We start from the raw sequence: 21,928 nt of genomic DNA, 5'->3' as shown, positions 1-21,928 counted from the left end.
CATGGGGGCCCGGCCCTGGAGCAGGGTGCCGCCGGTGCATCGAGCCGCCTGGGGGGCTCTTCAACTGGTGGGGGGGATGGTCACATCTTGCAGGAGCTTTCTTCTCTCAGGAACTCTCTGCAGGAGGGGGAGATACAGGAGAGGTGGAGGAAGATCTCAGCCTGGGCGTTTACCGTCTTATGTAGTCTGGAAGATGTGTGGTTGGTGGGGTGGGTGCAGTTTTCTCTGTGGTGGGGTTGGGTGGACTGTCCAGGGCTCTGTGGAGCCGGGGGGCGCTACTGCACTGGGCCCCGGTCTGATGGGCCTGGGCCCCCCTTCCCTGGCGGGTCGCGGAGGGTGGGAGTGCCTACTGGGGTCAGCGGGGGAGCTGGCCCCAGGGAGGGGTTACCTGCCCCTCCCTTCCTTCCCTCCCCATCTCCAGCTGCCTCCCTCTTCCCGCTCCTCCACAACCACCCACACATGCAGGGCCTTGGAGTGGGGGTATGTCACCAGGGTGCAGAGGAGGCTACCCCCCCCCCCCCCCCCCCCCCCGTCCCCTTCTGGCTGCCTCTGCCTCAATTTTATCCCACAACTTAGACATTCACATTATTCACACTCTCATTACACATACATATAGGATCTTGGGGGTGGGCACAATCACGGAGTCCAAATCACCATCAGGGTGTATACCTCACCCCTGACGTCGTTGCCCACCTCTCAATTTTAAATACACTTAGTCATTGAGGGTTAGCAGGAGGGACTATGCGCTTACCTGCTGCTCCTTGGCAGGTAGCTCCATGCCCTCCTGGGTTTTAATTGCACCTTAGAACACATATGCATCAACACTACAATGAGCGGGTGGAGGGAGGTTTGGAGTCTTCTCCCACCCCCATTCTCTGCGGCCTGCTGGAGCGGGAGGGCTAGTAGGAGGAGTTGGCCGTCCGACTGCGGTCTGGGGTGTGGGGCCTCCCTGCTGCTGCGGAGTCGGGGTGGTCTGCCTCTCCCCACCGCAGGGAAAAGGGTAACACCACCTGGGTCTGGGTGCAATTCCCCCCTCCAGGGGCAAGGGTACCTAGACCCGGTTTGTAGAGTACGCTTGGGGAGTGTGATTGTGTGTACAGCGTCTCTTTATGTCTGTCTCCACGTTGGTTGAGTGTGGAGTGAGTGCATATGAGAGCATGAGGGTGGGAATGGATGTTTGTGTCTGTGTGTGCCTGTATGTCTGTGTCTATATGTCAGGTTGGGTATCAGACGCCACCTCTCTGGGGACACCTCAGGCCCTCCAAGGTTTGGAGGCCTATCTCCACCCACCACCACTTCCCCTGCCGGTGGCGGACTCCCTCAGGTGTCGGTGTGTTGGTGGTTCTTTGTGTCTGGGGGTGGGCGTCCGGGTGCACACCGGCTCACTCCTTGGCGGCCGCTTGTCGGGGCCTGGGGCCTGGGGCTCGCTCGGGCCCCTTTGGAGGTGGGGTGCCCCCGGCCTCTCGGCCTAGGGCTCGGTCACTCAGGCGCAGCTGGGGGCCGGCGGAGCTCACGGGCGCGTCACTGCAACTCCCCCTGACTTCTGCTCCGCGGCTGCTGGGCGAGCCCTCATCTGGGACTCTCCTCAGCTCTTACTGGGACAGTGGCGCGGCTGCCCCTCTGTTGGTCTTCCATGGTCTCTTGTGTTCTGGGGGCCTCTGGATGTCTGGAGTTTTGATCTCCTCCATACCCGCTTCACACCCTGGAGGACGGGGCTGTGGCCCCCCCCACACTCCCTAGCAGATCATTACATGGAGAAACCTTTGGAATGCAAGCATGCTGATCCACACAGGTATGCACACATGGGTATTCACAGACGCGGACTAAAGCTTTCTTGGCTGCTGCCTCAAAGCACACTGTGCGCTGTCTATCTTGCGTGCTGCACAATATCGTTTATTACTTAGTAAATACTGATATCTATGACTAGCTAGTTTATTGTGATGGTGCTTTGTTTTCTCTATTATTATGTTGCTCTTTGTTGTTTGCTGTCTCCTCTGTTTGTTTTTGTTTGTTTGTTTGTTTTTTTGTTTTTTTTCTCCATACAGGTGACCCAGGAGTTTTTTTTTTTTTTTTCTCTCTCTTCCCCCCCCCCCTTCTCACCGTCTCTTCTCCCCTTTGGTTTTCTTTCTTTCTCTCCCCCTCTCTCTCTCATTCATTCCCCCTGTCCTATTTATTTAAAAAAAAAAAAAAAAAAAAAAAATGACAAAGGATGAACTGAAGCTCTGCCATCACGTAATGTCGCATACTGCTGTTTCTGATGTCATTTAAAAAAAAAAAAAGAAAAAAAAAAAAAGAAAAAGTGAAAACCGGACTCCCTCACAAATTCAGCAAATGTGCAGGGAGGGAAAGAAAAATGTTACTCAGAGACTGGACTAGAAATCATTAGTCAAGCGATTATTACGTTAGTGTGAAAGGAAGTAACTCAAAAGTTTGATAAAACAACTTCTGAAACAGACCAGGTGTCTCTAGTTAGACTCTAAAGATCAACTTGGATTGGGGTTTCTTTTCTGTACACCATGCACTGTTGCTCATCTTCCAACTGAATCAATGGCCATATAAGGTAGAAAGCAAGATAGCAACCTTGTTTGTTCCTCCAGTCTCCTGTTTATCAGTATTCCAGGCACCCCCTCCACTCTGCTTTTCCGATCTATGTCACAACCTGTCTGCAAACTCCCACATTTCAGCAGTAATTTACACAACTTAGATCACAAGTGCACCCCTTTTGCATTTTCTTACACGTTAATGAATGCAGCCCTACTCCATTTGTGTTTGCTGCTGTGCTTGTTTCACTTGGATGCTGTCTGTATCCAGCCTTCCTGAGTCCAGCTCTGTTTGTCTGTCTCACTAGCTTCCTGTTCCTTCATCTTTTCTCTCTTTTCTCATTCCTATTTTTTCCCTTCCCCTAATTTGCTGTGTCTGATGTGTGCCTAAATGTGCTCAGTACTTTGTCCATAAAGATGGTTTTTCTCACATCTCAGTCCATCTGCCAAATCCTCACATCCTTCAGGGACTTACTGTTCCTATGAACTCTGCCAGCCATCTCCTGTGTGCTTTATGAATAATTTCCTTTTAAACTTTAAAAAAAAAGTATACACATGTGCAGTGATAGTCCTGGTTTCACTGTTGCCTTTCCCTTGGGGCTATTAGGAACAGCAGGTATTTCTGGCATCATCTTGGCCTTGACATGCCATGCTGCAATGAGGGCCAAGGGTCCTGAGGGCTTCAAAAATACTTAAGATCTGATTAGACTGTGGCAATTCTACAACATTGTTCCCTTATAGTGACAGGATGTAACAATTAATCTCAAAATGAAAATGTCCCTTTGTAGGAAAATTAACTAACAAACAAAAATCACTGGAAAAATTATTCAAAATGAGCTAAATTTTAATGTGGTAAAGTTAACTGTTCAGGCAGTGGTAGTGTAAAATCATGTTCATCTATGTTTTATACATATCTCACAATAATATTCCTTTAGTCATCCTAGAGGGAGGCCGAATCAGTATAAAAACTGTGATCTATTAATAAAGGAACGTTAGAGCATGATAATGACTTGCATGTTTGCCATATCTTCCATAGAGTTTTATCACACATCTATAACTTTATTTTGGTGTGTGTTCAATCAGTCTCCTCGACCAAAGCTGTTGATTCTGAGCATTATCAACCTTCAAGTGTATATTACATTACCAATCTTTTTGGGCTTTGCTACCTGTCACATGCTCAGAGAACCAGACTCCCTCTTCCATTCATTGATTCTTCTCCATTCATAAGTAAGTCTTTTAACTTCTTGTGCATCTGTTGAGCCAAAAATAAAATTCCTCAGCGATGGAACTGTTTACTTTTGGATTTATGGAGCAACATAACTGGGCTCACACCTGTTGGAAAGGCGTTCATTTGGATGAGCTTCAAACAAAAGCCAAGTTCACATTCAGCTCATTCGGAAGTTTTCAGTTGGAGGCAAGTGTGCCCTGGCCACGTGGACGGACAGAAGACCCAGATTTTATCAGTAATATGCCCTCCATCCGTTCCTCTTGCGTTGGCGAGCACACACTATGCCTTGACAATGAGCCAGTCACTTCAAACACTTGGAGAACACAGCTGTGCATTTGTAAAAGTGCTTTGATCCTTTTGCAGACCCGCTTCTTTTATTTTTTCCTTCACTGATTCATCTGTAAATTTGTTTGCTCATGCGGTTTCCTTTTTTAGAATGCACATTAACATTCCTTAAACATTAAAGACAGTAAACAGACAATTACAAATACAATCTGCCAGAAGCAGATAAAAAGAGACTGTCGAGGGTCATCTTGTAGCTGGATCCAAATTGAGGATGCAGGAAACAGGAAATAAGCTCAAAACTCAGCTTCAATGCTGTAGGGAATAAAGAAATCCAAAAACATTACAGAGCAGAACCAAACAATCCAAATACCAGAAACTTTCTGGGAACACATGGCAAGGAGATACACAGCAATCAGGGACAACATAATAAAGGACAAAGGGAGACGTAGACGATAGACACAAGAAAATGAGAGTGTGGTAACAGGTGTGAAAACAGCCGAGGACCTTTAACATAATGACACAAGAAGAAAAACTTGACACAAGACACAGAGAACAATGGTCACCAAAATAAAGCAAAGTGACCCACAACAGAACAGGGCGACAAGAATAAAGTGACACAACTAACAGGAGAACAAGAACGAGAAAAAGACAAATTCCGAGACAAGACTGAGAGAACCAAATGGCATGACAAAAGGGAATTATCTAATAAATGGCACAATAAAACACATAGTATACATAATAACTATAAATAATACAGAACTGGAATATAAATCACATTTCAAAACCAAAAGAATCATTTATACAGTTCTCAGAACTCTGGGCCTCAGACACATACGGTTGGTGTAAATCTATGTGTAATGTATGTTGTCCTTTTGTTAGATCTGCTAATACTACTAATTGTATGTTTTAATAAATTCTGCTCAGTAACAGTAATTTGTCTTTTTAAAAAAATTCAAAAATGCTATCATGAAAGCCTTCTTAATGCCATTTATGGAAACTGAAGTTTGAAAAAAAGAATGTAAACTTGGATCATCTGTAAAGGTCTGATGTAAATATAGGATTTTCACATATTTCTTTATTTTCTATTTTCAGTGGGAACTCTACAAGTTTTAACAGCCCATCAGCTTCATCAAGTATGTACATTTGTCCATAAGAGATAGTGTTTCATATTTATTAACTGTTTCAAGATAGATCAGTACTGTATATTACACTGTCTTAGTGAACCTGTTAGGTATGGTGTCCAAGCACTCAACCATTCTGAAAATTACCTTAGGCCGTGCTCTCTCATTCATATTTCTCAGCTGTCTTGAGTATTGGAAAACTGAATCATAATCCTTACTATTCAGCTCCCCTACATATTCAGTTTGAACTTCCAGTATGTGAATATATTTACTAGATCTTTTTCTGTGTTAACCGTTAGAGAAAAAGAAATAGGTGAGAATAGGTGAGAAGAATTGGTTCAAAGCTCAGAGCTAATTGCTAAACAAATGGTAATGCATGTGGTTGTTAGTTGCTCTCCCCAATTTTCTGACCTGGTTTGGTTCTGTTCTTTAATGGGTGTATCATTTTTAATCCCAGGAAGAATCACCATCAGCCCTGGAGTGATTGATACCACCAAGGCTCGGGAATGCTACATATTGCAGGAAAAGCATGACAAGGATAGAGACAGATCCAGAGCGCATGGTCAAGATAAAGAGAACAAAAGAAGCAGAAATAGAGAGAAGGAGGGCTGCTCCTCTTCCTATTATAGGTTGGTCTATGTGAACTGATGATGATTTTATTTAATGTATGTGCTTCAGTTTGCGCTTTGCATTTAGCACAGTGTACTCTCTCCTTTTGTTCTTCCTTTCTCCACTGTTGGGTGCCTCTGCAGTAGTTGAATTTGAATGTCTGCTGTGCAGCTGTGGCCTTCTGGATTAGGCAACATATAATATATTGGAAGTAATCCAGATATTCATTCTCTCCTGGCCTTGTTCAGTATGTGTGTATTTGCAGCCTGCCTGCACACACACACACACTGAGGGAGAGAGAGGGCAAGAGAAAGAGAGCAAGAGAGAGAATTTTGCTGTAGAGCAATTGAAAATTTTAGATAAAAGACAAAAACAGAACCAAAAAATGATCATGAGGTGCAGTGTAAAACTCTGTAGCTCTGTTTTTTCAGGTTAGACCAGACAGGGACAAGATATTAGTGCAATATATGGTTGTGAAGCCGCTTCTGTGTTATGTTTGCTGTCTTAGATGGCAGAGAACCGAAGAACCAAAGTTGCTCAAGACAAGTGTTAATAAAAAAATACACTTTAAAAAAGAGTTGCTTTTTATAGATTACCGTATTTCCCGGACTACAAAGCGCACCTAAATATTAGCCGCACAAGCTAAAATCAGGGGAAAATCCTGTTTTGTACATACATTAGCCGCACCTGACCAAAAGCTGCAGGTGTTTCAATGTTGACTTATCATATGTAAGAGAATATGCACAAAGGGAATTGTCAGGAAAGAGATGGCTGTTTGGAGACATCACTTTTATTAATATTTTGAAAAACAAGTTATGGGTACATATTTGCACATGTAGTACATAACAGTAACCTACAGCACACCAGAACAATAGATTCGGCCTACCTTTTAGGCTCAGGTGCAGTGACACAGCTTTAACAAGAAGAAAAGTCAGTCATTCACCACCATCTTTCTCTTCTTCCTACGCACTAAAACCACCAAAGTCCTCTTCTCCAGTGTCGGATACAAACAGGCTCATGATGGCTTCGTCATCCACTCTTCTTCTCTCCTTCGTTGTCACTTTCAAAACCAAAGAAATCCTCATTGTCAGAGTCGAACACCCTCAGAAGGGCCGTGGCGGTGTCCTCCTCTCCATCATGCAGCAGTCCAGCCCTTCAAAATCCGTTGGTGATCGTGGATGTTTTCACACTTTTCCACGCTGTCAGAATCCACCGGTGGAGTTGGGCATAACTTGCTTTTTGGGCATAACTTGCAAGTTTATCGCCGCTCATCATCCACGACTCCCGCTGAACGCGTAGCGCTACTTTGAAGTTTGTTTTTCGCGCTACTTCGTACGGCACTACGTTGCCTGGCGGACGGACATGTGACTAACATACCACTCTTGAACCCCGATCCTTCCGCCAGGCAACGTAGTGCCGTACAACAGCGGAACACACAAAACAAATCGTCTTACGATATGACAAAAATCATGGACAATCCATAGAAAAGCCGCACCTGACTAAAAGCCGCAGGGTTCAAAGCTTGTGCAAAAAGTAGCGGCTTATAGCCCGACATTTACGGTAATTAGTTCTCTAAATAATTAAGTTTGTGCTTGAAAATACAGACATAAACGACATTATTTTAGTATTTGAACTTACCCAAAAATGTTTCTATTAACACAGCTAAAGGCATTGTATTTGTGAGTGGTTACCCTCTTGGCTCTCCAGCTGATCGCTATAAAATAAACACACTATTGTGAGAAATGGCCCTAGTGAAGAAATGCATACTATTGCAAAAGAGCATAAGGCCATTGTGACAGAAATCAAGACTATTGCAAGACAAGGAAAAATTATTGCCAGCACAGGCATAACTATTTCAGTTTTTCTGGTGCAGTGAGATGAGGGAATAACTTGCTATATTTGCCAGTTATTGCCAGAGAAAGATTGAGTTTGCACTCCTCAGCATGGAAATTGTTTTTTCTCTCTCTCTCTGAGGCTCACAGCTGATCGGAGCAGTATAATTTCCTCTCCAATTTTCACATAGTGCCCTACTACCCTATAGTGTGACAGCCTGAGGGCCTGCTGTACAAGCACTCATACATGCTAACATGTGAACAAGCCAAATCATGCCCTACATTTCTCAGTGTTGACCATTAGCCAAATTTCTATTTAATTATTATTAACTTAGACAGCTGTCAACTGTAATACACACAGGCACATCTTTTCACACACTCCTCAGCTGACCTGAAGCTCGTACTATAGGAAAAGGCAGGCTTATAGTATTGTTAGGTTGCGTGGGGTTTTACCTTCTGGAATAGGAATAGGTTCATGTACAGTTCTTTTCTAGTCTACCAGACATACAAGCACTCTTTCGTGTATTATCCACGTAAGTGCTTTCTATCTAACATTCACACACATTCATTGAGAACATCCTGGGGTTAGTAACTTGCCCAAGGATATTTGACATGACTGGGACAGTCAGGGGTCAAACCACCATCTTCCGATTAGTAGATGGCCTGCTATTGCTCCTGAGCTACAGCCAACCCCTTTTGCCTCTAAATACTTGAAACTACAAATATATGCAATGCAGGTGAAATTCTTCTGTTTCTTTGGCTTCAAAAGCTGTAATGTTGTTGATAACAACAAATCCCTGCATCAGCTACTGTAAAAGCGTTGCTGGTAATTAACTTGCAATTAAAATAAGTGCAAAATAGCAAAAATGACAAGCTGAAGTATTTCTTACTGTACTGGGCTCTGTTAAAATATCCTTACATGCTTTTCTGTGCTGTTCAGCACTTTTCCTACTTGAAGTGGTGAGCATTTCATTGAGTGTTTATGCCCTAGATGTTTGAATTCAGGTTTATACATATAGCTCAAAGCAACATTTTGGGTCAAATAAGGGAAGTGGGACATGGGACAGATGGGAAGTTATAGGCTAAATGTAGAAGATCTGAAGAATGGGAATCACATGTGCATGACAGACACACAAGAGATTTAGAGTCATTCTACAGATTTGGTCCCAGCTGACAGGACTATTCCTTTGGCCCAGTGTGTGCTCCTCACACGTTAGTGGCTCTGCTGACGTTTTTGTCCTACATTCTGGTCAGATGATCAGAATTCAGATACGCACACACACACACACACACACACACACACACACACACACACACACACACACACACACACACACATGCATATGTACAAGTTCTATGTTTTTGTTACGCTGATTTATTACTGGGCTCTAGATTATTTTTAGAGTAGGCCCAGGGGGATTTATTGTTAGTGTGTGTGTGGGCAGGACAGAGAAGCAGATGGAGACCTCCATAGCTTTGCTAGCCATCCTTATTGTTCACTGACTAAGTCAGTGGGAGTGTTACATGTATGTGTTATTCATTTAGAAACTAGCTAGCCTATTTGTCCTTTGCTTACTCATGCACACAGGCAAAGTGTGGCAAGAGGTTTTCTAAGTATCAGCTACTGGTTATTAGCTGTGACTGTGACATCATGCCTCGGATTTAACCCCACTACTAATAGATTCCACAAGGCTATTGTTCACCAGTACATTTATTCAGACCGAGTGATATATTGTACTTTTCGGGCACACATTCAGTCTGAGTAACTGATTGGCCATTTGGTCAACATTTGCCCCCTAACTGTAAATTTTAGCTTTGGATGATAAACGTAACTTTTTCCAGCTGGCAGTACCTCAGATATTCTTCATTTCCTTCATGCACACATATGCCCGACCTTGCACAACACAGTGACGAATTGCAATATCCTCTTTTTCTTGACATCAGTTCACACAAGGCATAGATCTAATACCTCTTGGATAATTCGATCAAACCTGGATAATAACGGAATTAAGAAATTCTAGTGTGATAAGGAAATTAAAATGATAATTATCTTCTATTAGGTTAGATTAAAAGCATCATTATGCTCCAAGACTCGCTTCAGCGTTAACAGAGGGTATGGCTCACATTTTATTAAAAAGGAGCTAATAGCTGAAAAAAAAAGGTTTGCTGGTATGTTGTGCAACCAAATCAGGCTATTGCTAATTCGGAACAAAACTCCTGAAAGCTTAGCACGTTATTACCTTTGCACTTAATTTATTAGTTGAATTATTTAAAGAATAACATTTCAAAATTACCAAAGTTTTGCCTGTGTTAGGGGGAAACAGTTTTTTCATGCAACTTCATTTTCATCATTTTTGAAACATCAGATTTGGATTTAGAGGTTAGAGCATAGTCTAAATTCCCATGTATTTCTTGATTTTCCTCGGCTACTCTTGTGCCTGATGCCACACTTATCCTGGCCTCAGGGTCTGTCTTGGGGCCTGGACATTCTTTCACCTACATCTGTTTTTACTTTCCTTTCACCAAAGTTTTTTTTATTATCTCTTAGTGTGACATGTTTTTGTCTTTCTCTTTCAGTATCATTCAAGAAACTCATTTTTTTCCCAGAGCTGGTGCCTGTGCCAGATAAATTTAAAAATTACTTCTACATTGTTTGCCTGTCAAGTTTCAAGTTTTATTGTCATGTACAGATAACAGTGTAGCCACATTTATCCATAATGAAATTCTTTGCCTCGTGCTCCTCAGCTTTACATGAGCATATAGAGAGTGTGCAGTTATATTGAGAAGAAAATAACAGAAAATAGCAGTTTATTAGTAATAAAATAATAATAATAATAACAACAATAAAAAAAGAGAGGAAAAAGTATTAAATATTAGAGAATTTAGTTGGTATTTACATTTAAGACAAGTTGGTATTTACAAGTTTGTGCAAGAGTATCTGCAGGTTGTACAAAGTTGTGCAGTGAGCATTTAAGTAGCATTTGTTGAAGTGACAGTGTGCAGAGTCCTGTAATTGTAGTGAGTGTGTAGTGGTGTGTATGGAATGTCAGCAGTTCAAAAGTCTGATAGTTTGTGGTTAAAAACTGTCCCTGTGTCTGGTAATGCGGGTCTGGATGCTCCTGAACCACCTGCCGGACGGCAGGAGTGTGAAAAGTCTGTGGCTGGGATCAGAGAGGATCCGCTGTGTCTTCCTCATGCAGCGCTGTGTGTAAAGATCCGGTATGGCTGGCAGTTCAGTCCTGGTGATGCGCTGTGCTGATCTCACCACCCTCTGCAGAGCTTTGCGGTCCAGAGCATTACAGCTGCTGTACCAAGTGGTGATGCAGCCAGTCAGAATACTTTCAATGGTGCATTGATAGAAGTTTGTAAGTATTCTGGGGTTCATGCCGAATCTTCTCAGGCGCCGCAGGAAGAAGAGCCGCTGCTTTTGTGATCACACCAACATGGTGTGACCAGCTCAGGTCCTCGCTGATGTTGATGCCCAGGAATCTGAAGCAGCTGACTCTCTCCACCTCTGCTCCTTCGATGTGGATGGGGGGTGTGGGCTCCTCTCTGCAGTCTCCTGTAATCCACGATGAGCTCCTTGGCTTTGCTGACGTTAAGCAGCAGGTTGTTGTCGCGGCACCATGATGTCAGGGCTCTCACCTCTGCCCTGTATGCTGTCTCATCTCCATCAGAAATGCAGCTGATGATGGTGGTGTCATCTGCAAATTTGATGATGGTGTTGGAGCTATGTGTTGCTGTACAGTCGTGGGTGAACAGGGTGTACAGGGGGCTGAGCAAACATCCCTGGGGGGCACCTGTGCTGAGTGTGAGTGTGGATGAGGTGTTGCTGCCGATCCGAACCACCTGAGGTCTGTCTGTCAGGAGGTCCAGGATCCAGCTGCACAGGGAGGAGTTGATGTTCAGGTCACGGAGTTTCACGATGAGTCTGGATGGTATGATAGTGTTGAAGGCGGAGCTATAGTCGATGAACAGCATCCGCACATATGTGTTTTTCTGGTCCAGGTGAGAGAGGGGCAGTGTGTAGTGCAACTGCTATTGCATCATCTGGTATCTAAATTTCAACCTCAACCTGGATAAAAATAGAACAGAAATTATTTTATTTGGGCAACTCAACACTTTCGATGAGTATGACAGCACCATTGGTCTTTTAGCTTCTTACTGTCACCCAGTTCAAAGAACCTTGATGTGATTTTTGACTTTGCTTTTAAGATAAACAGATTAGCTCTGTTGTTACCTGTGTATTCAAATGAGGCTCCACAGTAAGGTGAAGGCCTACCTCCCTCCACATGACATTGAGAGAGTAATCACACCTTCATTACCTCTCAGTTTAACTATTAATAATTCTTTGCCTTTATCAGTTGCTCCTAGCTTCTTCTGCAGGCTGTACAAAATGCAGCAGCTCGCCTTTTGACAGAAAAGAATGGTCTAATCACATTACACCTGTACTGGCCTCTGTACTGGCTTCCAGTCCATTTCAGGGTCTGTTTTAAATTTGTATTACTTGTTTATAAGAGTATCAGTGGTTGTTTTTACAGCCCTACATTCTTACTAGAGCCCTGAGGTCTATGAAACTATTGCTCTTGGACATTTGTCAATCCAGGCTCAAAAACAGAGGTAACACAGCATTTTTGGTGGTGATCCCTAATCTTTTTGTCACGGTCTGTGTCGGCAGACTGTGGAGAGGTGGGGAAACAGGACCCAAACGCCAGACTCTTCAGTGCAAACAGTGTTTATTTACAAGGTGGTGAAGTAAGCAGCAATAAATCCCCTAGTGTCCCAGACTCCCATGTCGTGTCTTCTTCCCAAAAAGTCCCAGTGTAGTGCTCTCTGCTCCAGTGTCTCTGCACTCCCCGTGCTCACTGCTCTCTCTCGTCCCACATTCCTCCTGAGGGAAAACAATAGAGGCAGCCATTAACACACTTTATCCCAGCAGGCATACACTCACAGACTTTCCGACTACGCTAGAAGACTGACGTGAAGTCAAACGCAATAATCCAGCGTCGGTGGAAGCTCCATCGCTCTTCTAAATAGCTCCCCCGACGAGCCCAGATGAGGAGCAGGTGTGTGGCAAGGACTTCGGGTGTGGCCAGTCCTCAAGCCAGGCCACGGCCTGAAGGTGCCTGTAACTTCGCCACAGAAAACCGCAACACACACACACACCTGCCTACATACAGATGCGGACAGAGACCAGAGGCAGAGCAGACGACACACCAAATGAGAATAATAATAATAATAATAATAATAATAATAATCACAACAACAACAATCATAGTCCCCACTGCTCACGGACTCCGAGTCCCCAGAGCCGGTCTGTGACACTTTTAAACAACCTAATCTTTGACAAAACAGTTGCACAGTCACTCAATCATTTTGAAACACTGCTCGACACTTTGCTGAGCAGGATACCCGGATGTTTTTATTGTTTTAGTGTGTTTTTTAGTGCATATTTATTGTTGACTGGTTATTGTTAATTATGTATATTTTATATGGCATGAAATTTAAAATTTTAAATGTGCTATAAAAATTTGACTTGACTTTAACTTACATATTTCTAGATGCAGGCACTATAATATCGGCTATAACTCATAGTGACCGTACAGCTTTTATATCTTTGTTTTAGGACTTTCACTCATTGCCAGAAACACTTGTGTGCTTGCTTGCTGTATATTAGCTGATCAAGTCATTGCATACTAGTTATATTTTACGAAACATACATGTTTCTCACATACAATTTATTTAGTCTTAGATTTATACTCCAATGATTGTAAAATGCACTGACCCTGTCTTTGTTCTCACATACTAATATACAAAAACTGAATAAGGTGAGATTAGAAAGGGTTAGAAGAACATAGCGTTTTACTATTTAAATGAGTCTGATTTGATTTGTGCCTTTTATATGAACCTGTGCAGAAGTAGAGCATAAAACCCAGAGTTAGTCAGCTAATTACTCATTTTATACCACCGGTTATCTAGCAGAGAACATTGAACCAATCCTACATGTCAGTTAATCCAAAACAATGTAATTTACCATAATGAACATATGTAGAAAATTAAAAATAAGGACAACTCTTTCTACCTAAATATCAAATTTCTAAAAAGTGTGTGAGCTTAACACTATGTATAAATTCTGCTATGTGACCTTGATACAAAGAATCTACATGTTAATCAGCTCTAATATGCAAAAGTCCTGCATGTTTATCACAAATTCAAATAGAAGACGTAAGCTTGACAACCCCAATAAAGATTGCATTATTTGGCCATGATTGTGTTTTAAATGATAATTACTACAAAAGAAAAAAAAAAAAAATTTCTTTTTCACTGCAAAGCAGTCATCCCTTGCTATACAGGTTGTGTTAATTGAAAAATTGTACTTTGTGTCCACAACACCACTCTCTGAAGAATCAGGGTTTCTCAGTCAGGTTGTGAATTCTACGGTAGTGCTCATCCGGTCAAGCTTGAGCACTAATTTTGAATAAAATAATACAAAAAAATATATGTGAAAGGAGGCTTTTATGCTATAATTTACTCTTTCCTCTGGAGTCATTTGAGTGTGTTTATGGTATTATGTGTGGTGAGATGTTTCTGTGTTAAAACTAATGGCTTTGAGCAAGAACAAATGTGGGCCTAGAGTCCTAGTCCCTGCTGCTAACACAAGAGCTGTCTACAAATATTGAATATATTTAGCTTTTTACTTGCAACAGTTGCCCCTTAAGGCTCTCTCTCTCTTTCTCTGTGTTGTTCAAGTGAATGATAATAATTACTCCAGCTATGTGTGAGCACACTGTCTGCATAAGCAGCGCATCATCTGTACTTTTCTATAGACTTTTTGGAAAAACGGGACGTGAACAGTGCCTTTAGTCTGATGATTCTTAAAGGTCAGGCTGATTATTTTAAAATTACAGACTATTGCTGTGCCAAGGTGGCGAGATGAGCAAGTTAGATAGAGAGGGGAAAAATTATTTTAATACACTACTCATTCACTCTTAGCAGTGGGTAAGATTTTCGCTGTAATAAAACTAATGGTGCTGGCAGACTGAAAGATGTAGAACACTGAAGCAGAAGGAAAAGATTTTATTTACAGAATTCTAAAATAGGAAACAATGTTTCTTTGAAGGCAGAGAACTAGTTGGTCTCTGTCTGATAACATAGTTGCCATTAAGGTGGGCAAGTAATTGGTGAGGATCCAAAGACTTGATGCATAGAAAGCTTGCTGGTAAATCTGGAAAACCAAGAGCAGACAGAAAAGCCAAATATAATTACGATAAATCAGTCCTGATATTCGGTAAACTGGTGACTGGGAGATGAAAAAATGTATGAATATGAGTATATATCAGAGACCATGTAAAATAAAAATACAGTAATGAAGAATATTTCAACATTGCTGAGTTAATTCATGTGGTGGAATATAGAAAAAGAAGAAGAAGAGGCAATGAAAGCACAAGATAAAATTCAAACAATCAAACAAAATCATACAAATTTAATTTGGAGGAGATAAAAAAATATGTATCCACATAAATGTAAAAACATAATGATTAACAAACTATGTTGGAGCTAACCCATGTTGGGTATAATGTGTTAGAAAGTAACACGTAAAATTTTTTCAGAAATGGAGTAATGTAACAAGTTACTGCGATTCAGTAATCACATTACAGTTCCACTTATGTTGTTACTTGCATTATAAAGTTATAAAGTTATCTGCATTCAGAACCATAGAAAGACAGAAAACATCAAACGTCTATATTTCTACGTACTTGTGTTACAGTCAGCCGATATTGGTTCAAGGCAGAAAATGATGCATGGGTCTACAAATTTTGATGAATGGAGATATGGACACTACTTTTATTTTTATTGCATGAAAAGACAAGAGCATAAAGGTAAAGTGGAAACTGCATCCAGGACAGAAACAGCTGCATTTTACTTCTAACTCAACATCGGCACTTTGGAAATATCTGCACAGACAGCATGCTAACACAAAGCCAAGAGCCCACATTGATGTTAAAGCTGAGTGTATGCCAACCTGAGTGCAGCGGCATTTTTTTGAGTACCAATACCTTCACTGGTGTGGATGATTTCACAGCTGTATTTAAATGAATTATAACTACTCCATAACTTCGCCTCAGTGGCCGTCTTTACTACCACAGTAGTACTGCACCCAAACGCACTTTTCTTGCCACTCAGTCCACATTCTTTCATGATGCTTTCAGGTATCTGAATAATTTATCACTCAATGTTCTTCCAAACACTTCATTGCAGTAGGCAAAATCCTCCAGTGTTTTCCTTTCTTATAAGTGGCAAGATGATGAGTTGAGGTACATTTGCTACTTCTGTTGATTTGTTCTAATAGAAAATACGTTTTCTCGCAAGAACACTATCTGAGACTAATATCATCTGAAAGTTATTCATGTCCCTCCATACTATGACATTGGATCAAGGAAGAGCTTTTCAGTTTGTTAAATGCCCCTGGCCTTAAAAGAGCAACAACAATTTTTAGCATGGTTTCTTGCATTTTTGCTGTGAACTGAATTACAAAATGAGAAACTATGCTAGCAGCTTAACCCTTTGATATTTACAACCAAGTCAAGTTACTTGAAAATAGTAATTAGTTACTAATTACTGATTACTTCTCCAAGAAAGTAATCCTGTTACTATACTAATTACTTATTTTCAAAAGTAATTAGCAACTTTATTACTTAGTTACTTTTTAAAAACATAATCCATCATATAATATTGAACCAAATGAAAAAGCCTCTTTTTTTGTTTTATTGGTTTTATTCTTTTAACTACATGCACATTGCATCAAGCAAAAATTTAATTGAATGCAACAGTCTCTGAGTGGAGATTATTTGTTTAACATTTAAACCTATTTTCTGCATATTCCAGCATATAAAAAAATAAATAAAAATTTTTTGTGTTTACACTCACTCTTTCAAATAGATGCAAGTAAAACACAGCAAAAATGTGCCGCAGCAGTCATGTCACTGGGGGGATCTGGGTGTTCCTCTGTGAATTTCACATTGCTGTGGCAGCGTGATAGGTGCTTGCTCAGATTTGAAGTTAAATTTTTCGCTGTAGAAAGAAATTTTCTTACCACGCAGAATGTACAGGAGATGCTAATGTTCTTGTCACTTTTTACAGAATCAAACTTAAAGTAATGTCAGTACTTCCAATCTTTAAACCCTGCATGGTTGTACTCTCTCCCGCACTTTATATTATCCATTGTTAATCTACACACGTCTGTTGCACACGTCGCATGTTCGTACATCATTGTCATGAGACACTCTCACAAACAAACTCACGGTTTAGTAACGCAGCATGTTTATGGGAACGTAACAGTAATCGAATTACTTTTTTGCAATAGTAATTACTTACTTTACTCGTTACTTGAAAAAAGTAATTGGATTACACTAAGGTGTTACTGACCATCCCTGATAACAACAGAGGAATTTCTCATCATTTTTCAGTTGTAAGCAGTGTTCTAGGTGGTTTGACCGACAGTTTAACAAGCTGCCAGCATAATGGGATAAAATCCATGACATCAAATATTACAAAACAGAGCCATTACATTGGTCCAAAGATGTAATAAGTACCACAATAAAATAGGTTTACTGGCCAAAAAAAGCAGTGCGTAAAACATGTTTAAACATCCTTTTTTCAGGCATTTTTAGCTATTTTTAATAGGATATTTAGTACCTAGAGAGAAAATCAGGCAGAGAATTGGGGAGTGACACGCCTGGATCAGCCTTTTCCTGGTCTTTAAGGTACCTCAAGGTGCTCAATGTAGACACAGAAAAGACCATCTCACTCACTTATAGAACCATTGGACTATAAATTTTAAACCATACATGTTTGCAGCTGCTTTGTCCAATATGTCTCCAGTGCTGATTTAGACTGATTTCACCATGTTTTTGCATGTGTGTTTCCAGAGGTCATATGAACACTAGAATTTAAAACTTATAGGTAACTGCAGTGTGGATGTGTGGCTTTTATGTAAAAGGCATGCTGTGACACTTGTATTGGGCTCTTTGTTACTCAAAGTGGAAGCCAGGGGGAGGTTATAAAAGCTAACACAGTGGTTACAGTTTTAATCCCTTGAGTCATGACTTATCTCTCTTTCACTGGAGCAAGAGAGCAGCAGTCTTCCTGTGGGTCAACAGGCCTTTCCCCCCCCTTTTGTGTTATGTCCCAATGAGAAACTCTCAAGTTTTATCAGTAAGTAATGTAAGAATAAAATAAAAACCATTTTGTTTTCTGCAACAGGGAAGCGCAAATGAAGCACAGGGAGCCTAGGAACCAAGGGTACAAGTATTGCTATGACAGAGGCAGTGGAAAAAAGAGAAAGAGCAACAAAGATGGATCACGAAAAAGATCAGAAAGGTCTAATGAGAAACAAGCGCACTCACATATATGTAAAAGGATGAAAATACTAGAACTAACCTTAATGATCATTATCTTGTGTCTTCAACAGCAGCAGTGTCAGGAGCAGCAGAAGTAGCAGAGATGTTGGTGGGAACAGGGACAGGAGACACAAACAGAAAAGAAACAGAAAAGCCAAGACATGTAGGAAGAACAAGGAAACCAGCAAGTAGTTCTCTCCTAACAAAAAAGGAAATTAAAATCTGACTGACTTTCAGTCTCCCAGCCTGATTAACAGAGAACTGCCCTATGGCCTCTTACATTATATTGTTTCGGAAAATTAATTAATAGATAACATCATTCACAAATTAATATTTTCAGTAGTAATAATTCATTTAAATTAATAATTTTATTTGAAAATCTAAGGATAATTTCATGAATGTTTAGTACACTATGCTTTCATTGTTTCTTTTTCTGTTGATTTTCTTCAGATGAAGGGAATGTGTACATGTAGCTTTGTGAATCCCAGGGTGATATGCTTTTAATCATCTTTGTCACAGCAACCAATTTTTCAAATGATTTTATTGATCAGTTAACCAAATGTACCATCAGATGTACTACACAGGCCGAAGCGTGACAGATAGAACTGCAGTAGATGGGCCTCAGCCCTTCCACTGATACACAGAAACCAAGTCATTTTTTTTCTTAAATGTAAGAAAATTAGTAAGGCCTCCACACTGTTATCTAATTAAATATCTTTTAACATGTTATGAACACATTAATCCTTTATTTTTTCATATATTTTCTTTGCCAGTGGTTTGATAGTTTAGCCATAGCTTCTGACATAACATAAAAAACCTCACAGACTACTACTTGGCAACGTGTCTTCAGATCAACAGATGAAGATGACAACCACTGTCAGTACAAACAGAATAAAGCCTACATTAAAAGGCCATACAACAAACAAACAAAATAAACATATTACAAGTGCTTGGATCTTTTTTAGACACCCAACAGTTACAGTAGAGAAATGTGAGTCCAACTTAACGCATATCCTAACATATAACTACTGGAATTGGCAACATGTTGTGTCTCCTGTCGGTACTCCCACTCGATGCCAGAGAATGATCATGTCCTCTAAACTGATAACACCCAACATCTTAGTTAAAAGTGTCTCAAGCCTGGATCCTCCCAGTTCAGCATTTTCTGAGGGGCACGTTAACCTCTGGTAACAATCCAGTCTTATGTCTGTCCCCCTCCAAACTCCTGCCGAAGTCACGGCTGTCCATCAGACGTGAGGTATCCAAACAGCTACACGACTATTCTAAGCTTCTCCCTCACAGCAAAATTAGGTAGTCAGCCAGACTAAAGCTCTGCCTTTGACATTCCTTGGTCACTGCCACCGAAACAGTGCTGGATGGCTTAAAGCACTGCTACAGCAGGCTACCAGGCCAGGACACTATGGTCAGGGTGATTCTGCCACGGAGCTCCTTCAGAAGGCGAACCAGTGCTGTGTGTGTCATCCCCCAAGTACTCTTTCCATTCACCTCAAGCAGGATGTCCCCACACCTACACAGACAGAGAAATGGGAATTGAAAATGATCTTCTTTGACTTCTAAAACATTTTGCCCATGGGCAATTGTGGAAAAAAAGTGATATCCAACGAGCAGATACCTTATCCTGCCATCATTGTAAGCTGGTGTCCCCTCCACAATCGAGCGGATGAAAAAGGATTGATTGCAGTTGACCTCTTCCTGACCTCCAACAATACTGAAGCCCAGGCTGCCCGAAGTGCTCCGCCGCAGGACGATGTCTTTGCAGCAGTAGAGATGCCTGCATGAGCCAAGAGGGAGATTAATCACACTAATCTCTCAACGGCATCTTTAGATTACACATACTGTGCATCTATACTGAGCATGTGTGCTGTAGATAGAGTGCTGAAATGAGCCCCACTCTAAAGAGAAAGGCCTGGCTAACCTTTGAATGCAGGTGTGATTTGGACTTTGTATCAGTAGTGCACCAAATCACAGTCCAAAGCTAAATTTTCACTGTGACTTAGTGCTTGGTTTCTTTGCATCTCTGTTTCATCATACTTTATAAAACTAGGAGCAGCAGTTGTTTGTCGTTATCAGTACACAGCTGTCTTTCTAACACACCTTCTAAATTCATATGCTAAGAACATAGAGAAAGTTTAACTGATATCTTAGTGGTAAATATTTAAGCTGAAAGGTTAGTTTTAAAAGTATAATGAGCATTCCTTTCCCAGCTGGCTTTGTCAAAATTTCAGTTGGCACCAGCTGGCAGAGGTCACAAGGACCGGTGTGAGGGGTTTAATTTATACTGGCCTCAGAAAAAGCATACAATTGTACATGGAGATGATGCAAAGGCAGCAGTGGGTACTCTACCTGGGTAGCTGCAGCCATGACACCCACAGTGGGGAGTAATCGTCATTAGGCACCGGGCTCTTGATGCTGTCTGTAGGTGATGGCGTAAGACAAGGTGGGAATGTGCAATCTTGCACAAAGTCCTCTGGAGGACGCATCTCCAAAACCTTGAGCACAACAGGAGAGGAGGTGTTCTTCAAATTGGCCACGGCCTCACCTCGTGTTACCCCTGTCAAATCCATGCCATTCACATTTAACAAAATGTCACCTGCAGGGGAAGATATAGACAGCACAACTCAAGCTCTGCCTGGGGCTGATACCCTCATAACAGCTTAAAACAAGACGTGGGACACATCATCTGCCTATTTAATATTCATCAACCTCCACGCTAGAAGACAAAGAGATGGAAACTAAGCACCACCTGTGCTTTAAAAAGCCTCCTAGTGATGAAAGTGGTGCAAAGATAAATTGATAATCGCAGAGTCCATCTTGCTAGTAAGCAGCTCAAAGGACACATTTGCCCTGTGAGGATATGCAAATACAAATTAACACTCCATTACAAAACGCAAACATGTTTCATAACCGTACAAAAGGAGGCAGCTGCTGCTGCTCTGTCCCTTATGAATACAATAATGTGCACCTTGAACCATGAATAGGACAACAGACTCAATTTACTTCTATTTTTATTAAGCCTTCATACTGTACTTCTTATCACCCATCTCAGCATTTCTCTCAATCCTCTCATAACCAGAGTTTAAGGCATTGAGATTGAGAGTAATGAAAGGCCTAATATGGTTCTATTTTAAGGTGAATATGCAGGAATCAGCATTTGGGGCTAAAAATCTTCCACTCTCCCTGCCTTCAGTAGCATTACAGGATTTTAAGGCTGCTGCTCTTCCATACAGCTATTGTGTGTCTCTTCATGTTTTGCTGGTTCGGTCTTGACGAATTTCATGTAGCAAAATAATTAGATACTTGACAAATTCTCTTCTGCATTGCAATTGGAGTTCAAGTCTCGAGCACTGCTATGCTAATGTTTGTTTGTGTTTTTGTTTAAATCTCTTAGAGCCAATTTGCGGAGCACTGAACCACAGCAGCACCAGAGTTTTCTGTTGCATGAATAACCTTCATAATGAAACATGAGCCTTAAATGTTCATCAATCACCCCATCTGTTTGTTACAAGTATTCATCACCAAACCCACATAAATACTGACAGAATTTTTATGCAATGAAACTCATGCTTAATCCACTATATGAGTAATTATTTGCACAGATTACAGACATCACATTTCTTCTGAAATACATGAGTAATATTCTAATGATTACATAATTAGATGACAACTCATTTTACCTTTGCGTATGGAGCCCTCTTGTCCCACCACTCCATCAGGGTCCACATTTGTAACGTAGATGGGGAGGTCCCACCCTCGGCTGGACATGCCGCCCGCCACTGTCATACCCAGAGAGTCATGCGGCTCCTTATTTAGACTTACTGTCTTCTCATAACATGCAGGCTTTTGACAAGAGTCCTTTACAGGAGACAGAAAGCAGACAGACAAATAGTTGAAG

The 21,928-nt window shown here is 41.3% G+C and overlaps 2 protein-coding genes across 6 annotated transcripts in view; one reads left to right on the top strand and one right to left on the bottom strand.

The window, feature by feature from the left end:
* Window positions 1-18,274, top strand: part of fip1l1a (FIP1 like 1a (S. cerevisiae)) — a 29,856-nt gene extending 11,582 nt beyond the window's left edge. Inside the window, exons 9-12 of the mRNA XM_085397376.1 lie at window positions 5,146-5,186; window positions 5,632-5,803; window positions 17,879-17,995; window positions 18,087-18,274. Of these exons, the coding sequence (XP_085253502.1) occupies window positions 5,146-5,186; window positions 5,632-5,803; window positions 17,879-17,995; window positions 18,087-18,207 (451 nt within the window). The 3' untranslated portion in view covers window positions 18,208-18,274. The remainder of the gene's footprint in view (window positions 1-5,145; window positions 5,187-5,631; window positions 5,804-17,878; window positions 17,996-18,086) is intronic.
* Window positions 18,275-18,538: 264 nt separating this feature from the next.
* Window positions 18,539-21,928, bottom strand: part of lnx1 (ligand of numb-protein X 1) — a 35,323-nt gene continuing 31,933 nt past the window's right edge. For 4 of the 5 annotated variants that reach the window (XM_085398582.1, XM_085398583.1, XM_085398586.1 and 1 more), the window contains 4 exons: window positions 21,711-21,888; window positions 20,380-20,626; window positions 19,649-19,807; window positions 18,539-19,543 (listed from right to left, as the gene is read on the bottom strand). In XM_085398582.1, coding sequence (XP_085254708.1) covers window positions 19,408-19,543; window positions 19,649-19,807; window positions 20,380-20,626; window positions 21,711-21,888 — 720 coding nt within the window. In that variant the 3' untranslated portion in view covers window positions 18,539-19,407. The remainder of the gene's footprint in view (window positions 19,544-19,648; window positions 19,808-20,379; window positions 20,627-21,710; window positions 21,889-21,928) is intronic. The other variant, XM_085398584.1, reaches the window with a different exon arrangement.

This window comes from Rhamphochromis longiceps, linkage group LG23, assembly GCF_057381845.1.
Source record: "Rhamphochromis longiceps isolate RC_006_pf linkage group LG23, R_longiceps_female_GT1.1, whole genome shotgun sequence".
Taxonomy (NCBI): Eukaryota; Metazoa; Chordata; class Actinopteri; order Cichliformes; family Cichlidae; genus Rhamphochromis; species Rhamphochromis longiceps.
The sequence above is the reverse complement of the archived record's forward strand: the minus strand, read 5'-3'. Positions and strand labels throughout refer to the sequence as shown.